We start from the raw sequence: 6,000 nt of genomic DNA, 5'->3' as shown, positions 1-6,000 counted from the left end.
ATGCTGGATTACTGTGCCATGTTTGACCGTTGAGGTCTAACAGATCTAGGAACATATAACATTTATGATAACTAACTTGATCTGAACTTTAAATCTGAACTGTAAATATTTCAGCAGTTTACTACAGCACTGTAGAGGACTACATGCACAGTGTTCCTTCCCATTCCGTATTTTGTCAGCTGACAATCTTACAAATTGTACTTTAATAGAAAAAAGTTTTTACTTTTCAAAGAAAACCAACCAGCCATATCAATAAATGGGGGAAGGGGGTTATTAATCAATCAATTAACCGTTCATTCAATCAATCAGCTTTTGAAAATCACAACTTAAATGGTAAAAGTCTTGTCTGTTATTTTTAAAGTGTCACAATTATATGGTTATGACGCTTTGTAGTTAGTCATTTATTTAAAGTTTAAGCAGTTGTGTCCAATCCTGGTCCCGAAGGGCCACTATCCTGCATGTTTTAGTAATTTCCCTGTTCCAACACACCTGATTCAGTGGCTGAATTACCTCTTTGGCATCTCATCAAGTTTTGCAGAAGCCAGTTAATGACCCATCCATTCAAATCAGGTGTGCTGAAGTAGAGAAAAACATCTAAACGCGTAGGTTAATGGCCTTCCAGGACCAGGACTGGACACCCCTGGTTTAAAGGAAAAGAATGGTATTCATAAAGAATTTTTTATTTTCTGTTGTTTTATTTTTTAATTGTAACTTTAAAAAAAAAAAAACATTTTAAATTTACATTAAAATACAGCTGCGATGGACACAGGATGCACCTCGTCTTGTACTCAGTGACAATTGGAGACAGGAAACAGCCCTCCCCAATACTGAACTGGATCAAAATTTCAAGATTAGGTGGATATGAAACATGGATGGATGGATGGTTAATTATGAAGGACAAACATTCTCATTTACCCTGATTGTGAATCAGAAGAGCAGAGGTGAACAGAAAAGTAAAGAAACAGACTCCTGTTTATACCATCAACATGGCTAAAGATGGATGAAGTGTCTCTGCCTTCTCCTGTTTAGAAATGAAGCCAACATGTCTGTTTTTTCAAAGCTGCCGAGTTGTATTTTTAAAGCCAGTCTGCTTACTGTAGACAGGAAGCTACCACTGACACAAAGGTCCCGGTCTCACACCGTTCCAATTTGCTGTCATAATGTCAGTCAGTGTAACGGGACTTTTTTCTTTAAGACTTAATATCTATTTGTAACTGAAGATATGAAAAAAAATGCATGTTTGTACAAACGGCAGCATTCTAAGAGCTCAAAGAATCAGCACCTGAAAAAAAACGGAACAAAAATATTAACTTTATATGATGATTTTTCATACTTTTTTAAATCTTTGTATTCACATAAAAAAAAACCAAAATGAAAATCAGTAAATTGCATTTCACACAAAATAATAATAACAATAATTCCTGAAATGCCTAAATTTATGAACCAAAGATGACAATTTTCATTCACATTGCTCTGAGCAAAACTATTTGATAATTATTTTGGCTTTTTTGTCATATTACCTCTGTAAAAAAAATAAAAATTTCAGCAAATTGCATTTCACAACCAGAAACACTCAGGAGAGCACAAGCCTCTGCCAAGGCCATAGGGTTATTAAAAAATTGCAGGATGTGGACCATCAAAATTTAATCATGTTTTATGTGACACTCCCAACATTTCCTGAAAGTTTCATCAAAATCAGTTTGTTAGTTTTTAGGTAATCCTGCAAAACAGAAACTATTTACAACTCTGAACAAACCCTTTTACATGACTGCATGTCAAAGTCACACAGTTTATCATTTTTTACAGTGTGGTACAGCAATGAAAGTCAAAATTAGGCTAATATATATTTTCCCCATCTAGGGCCAACATTCAACACTTTAAATTCCCATTAATTTTCATGTGTCCAACTGGAAAATTCCCACCATTTTCCAACCCTAAAAGCCAACCCAAACAACTGCAACCAGGCCCTGACATTCTTCCGGGTTCCCTACAACAGGTGGGTGAAATGAATTATTTGACACGCCCCTACTGTAACCAATTAAAGTCTTGTTTTTTTTATTATTTATTTATTTCAGGACAAGGCTGTGAATTACGCACAGGCGCCCTAGCTTGAAATGCTTATTTCTGTGTGAGCAATTTCCAAACTGTACAAATCCACAGAGGAGTGTGACGCTTTATCACCAGTGGGAATAAGCCCGAGCCCTCCCTCCCGCCTCGCATCTCATTATCCGAGTCCCGCTGTAGGTGAAGCAGCCTCTCTCTGCCATACTGAAGCAGGTGTCCAACATGGCGAACGCTGGCAGCGGCTCTCTCGCGACTATTCTCTTTCTGTTCATCTCCGAAGCGGCTCTTCTCAAAGGTAGGACTCCGCCGTCCGTGTGTGCACGGAGTGCGCCTTTTGTTCTCACGTTTCCGTGGCTGTAGCTGTGGAGGAGTGTCTCTTTTTGTTTGTTTGTTTCTTTCTTTCTTTCTTTTCCCTTTTTTTGGAGCATTTTTTTTATTATTATTTTGAACGTGCGCGGCAGAGCGTGCGGATCGTAGCTTGTGATGTTGTTGACCAAGTATGAGAACCTCTCCGTAAAAAAAAGTTGAAGGGAAGACGAGAAAACGCAGGTTTTGGGTGCTTTTGTGGCCAAAGAAGCGTAACAGAGGCGCTGCCCAGCCGATACATCACTTTAGACAGCTCACCATTTATTTGGCTATAGGCTAAAAACGCCTTGCCGCTTCACAGCTGGCAACTCCTAAAGAAAATTCAGTTATATATATATATATATATGTATGTGTATATATATATATATATATATATATATATATATATATATATATATATATATATATATATATATATATATATATATATATATAAGCAAATGGCACACTACACCATGGCTTGGTCGGCATAGGTCATACGCACTGACATGCAAAAAACCAAACAGTTTGTTTGCTCAGCGTGGTCACTTTAGTTGTGTGTTGAGCTGTAAATCACAGGGAGCAGCAGTGCGTATATGAGTGCATTATGCTGCAGCCCTCCAACACGCCGGAGCTGCAACAGACTCCATGCATAACTTTGTTCATTTAACTGCACCGAGCAGACTCGGGGAAATCCTGCAACACTGGACGCTTCTCGTTCCGTGATAGCACCACGTTGGTGTCTTTGAGCAATTCGGCGCAAAAACCAGTCGACATAATGCGCACTTGTCTGTGTTTTAATTCAAGTTTTGTTTTTTTGTTGTTTGTTTGAACGCGTTCGGCAGCTGTAGTAGCAGGGAGCCAGTCGGGCAGCCCGTGCATCTCAAGTGAATCAAGTCGGTGCTTTTAAATGCGTGCCGAAATGGAAAGCTTCATGGGAGAGAACCGCATTGTGTCTTAAACAGCCTTTTTAATGCAAGTTAACCCCTCCTGCCAGACGAGGAAAGACGCATTCCCGAGTTTTTTTACTTGCGCTCTGGGCTGTTTTTATTCTAATTATTATTAAAACCGGAGCTGGATTCGCAGAAGCACGGTGCATGAAAACATCAAAGCTTTCATTCGGGTGTTTTAATTCCAGTTTAGATGGTTTTTAAGGAGCAGTTAGGCTTCCGATAAAAGCTGTTTTGGGTTGAAGACTGCAGTTTTTTATTTTTTGGCTCAGAAACGGCAGCTGATGTTGGGAGCAGTGTGTCCGTGAGTTGGCGGGCTGCGGAACTACCTCAGTGTCTGTTTTCTAAGACGGGTTAAAGCCTTGTGCTGTAAAAAAAAAAAAAAGTCAATGGTTAACTACTGAGCAACATAGTCTTCCTGTGTGTGTGTATGCAGCCTTTCCTGTGCCCACTGGGTTTAAATCATCGGGTGTATAATAATGAATCATCACTAACTTAAATGTATTCACCGTTCCTAACAACATGGACCTTTTCTTGGCTTGGCTCTGAGCGTCTGGTGCTGAGAATGGCAGCGTTTGTCACATTGTGGATTACCCACAACGCTTGATCCAGCTTCATCCACTGAATTGGATGCATAATATGCGTTATTATTGTTATCATTATTGTTATTTGTCTTGCAGCGAGTCGGCGACTCTGTTCCAGAAAGCAGCAGAAAGTAAACAAGCCTCTGTTGTTCTTTGGACAGTGCTCAGTGCTGCTTTACCTTCATGGTAATGGCTCCACTGATTTCACACAGAGCTCAGGGCGCACTTGCACAAAGCATATCAATTATTCACTTCTGGCTGCATACTGTAAGATTACATTGCCCCCCCCCCAAAAATACAAATAATGTAAAAGTAAGGACAAAGACGCCCGTTTTCCAGCAGCGTCAAATGAGTCCCGTTCTGGTTTGAACATTTCTTTTAAAAAAACAAACAAACATTAAAGCTACTCTTTGCAAAAACTGTAAAATCAAACGTCACAAAGGTTATCAGGAGCGACGTGAAATGGTGCAGTTTGAAAGAGTTTACTCTCCTGACGCATTTATTACAGCTCTGTAATGCGGGTCCACAGTCGTGTAAACAAAGCACTTGACTGAATCCACCAAAATCCATGTGGAAGCTTGAGTCACATGATTGACCTACATTATGCCATCCGTAGTTGGAATAGTTGAACAAATATAGTCAGGAAGTTTAATGTTTGACTTATTTTCAGTCCCCTTTTTTTTTTTTTTTTTCCTTGGGTGAGCATGATTTTGCAGTGAGTAACTTTAACCTGTGAAGTTGCAGATTTTTCATTACAAACCCAGTGAGCATGCTTTTTTTCCGTCTTTCCTTGTGCCGGTCCACTTTCTTGCTTGTTCTGGACGTGTTCAGCAGAAAGCTGTTATTGACCCATCATTTTAAAGAGGTGTGTTGAAGCAGGAAAACGGCTGAAACACGCAGGACGCCGTGCTCCAATCACCTGGGGCGGGGAAAACAATGCTAATATTGTACAGGCTGGAATAAAGGAACTCTGTGCCTTTTCTTCTAAAATGATTGTGAGCTGAGGGAAATGAACCGGAAGTATTTATGTAGGTGGAAGCCATGGCTGAATTCCCTGGATGCTAAGAAATGGTACTTTATCACTTTTTTATAACCTCCTGGGCATCCTTTGTGAAAGGAGATGGTTTCATTCCACGTTTCTTTGCAACTTCATCTTTTAAAGTGGCAGTTTTACTAATCAGGATTAACATGGTAAATTAAAGGCTGAGCGTTCCTTAAAGTAATGCATATTACGTGCTGCATTTTACACCAAAGTTTTAAACTAAGATCCTTTTATGCTGAGACGAGATGGGAGTTGTAGCCATTTTGATCAAACCTTGAAAATGACTTCTTGCACATGAGTTTCTGAGATGAGAATGTGTTGAGGATGCCTGTGGTGCAGCTACTACCAAGTTTTAGCTCAAGATCTGTAGAACTGACTCGAGTTATAGTCATTTTTGTGTCGGCTAAGGATGGTTCGCTATTACCGTCCTACTTTTTGAGAGTTTCAGTAAAATCCATTCAGTGGCTGATGAGAAAATCTGCTATCAGCCTACTGTGAAGCCAACAGTTTAGACAAAAATCTTGAGCAATAGGTAGTGTTGTTGAGTATGTGTTGGGGATATTAATCTGATCAGATTCTCATTGCATCATGTTTTATTTTGAGTCCTTTGAATTTCTCCAACCACCTCTCCTCGAAGAGCTTAGGGAAGAAGAAAGAGCTTAGGAAATTATGATTTGAAGTTACCTTTTTGACTGTTTCCTACCTTTCCCAAGATGGGCATTGCCTCTGTTATAACTTTGATGCCAGTGAGTTCTCTCAATGACTGAATAAAGACAGACTTGATACACACAGCTCCAAACCTGGAGTGGAACTTGTTATAGAATCAAACCTAGTTTTGCTATAATGTGGATGTTTGAAAGTACTTATTGCAATGTCATGAACACTGATTAAAAAAACAAAGAAAGAGAAATGTTTTAAAAATATTAGAGGCTAATTTGTCCTTAAATCTAAAATTACTAAGCATGATTTGATACTGGCTGCCAGCTACCACATGTGTTTGTTTACCTCTGGAAAC

General features: G+C 39.3%; 1 protein-coding gene across 6 annotated transcripts in view; it reads left to right on the top strand.

Moving 5' to 3' along the window:
- Window positions 1-2,118: 2,118 nt before the first annotated feature.
- Window positions 2,119-6,000, top strand: part of cadm1a (cell adhesion molecule 1a) — a 384,640-nt gene continuing 380,758 nt past the window's right edge. For 2 of the 6 annotated variants that reach the window (XM_017419886.3, XM_017419882.3), the window contains exon 1: window positions 2,120-2,359. In XM_017419886.3, coding sequence (XP_017275375.1) covers window positions 2,287-2,359 — 73 coding nt within the window. In that variant the 5' untranslated portion in view covers window positions 2,120-2,286. Of the gene's footprint in view, window positions 2,360-6,000 lie in introns of all 6 variants that reach the window. The other 4 variants (XM_017419883.3, XM_025006734.2, XM_017419887.3 and 1 more) reach the window with 4 other exon arrangements.

The sequence above is a fragment of the Kryptolebias marmoratus genome, linkage group LG13, assembly GCF_001649575.2.
Source record: "Kryptolebias marmoratus isolate JLee-2015 linkage group LG13, ASM164957v2, whole genome shotgun sequence".
NCBI classification, from domain to species: Eukaryota; Metazoa; Chordata; class Actinopteri; order Cyprinodontiformes; family Rivulidae; genus Kryptolebias; species Kryptolebias marmoratus.
Note: the sequence above shows the minus strand (reverse complement) of the source record. Positions and strands in the feature narration are given on the sequence as shown.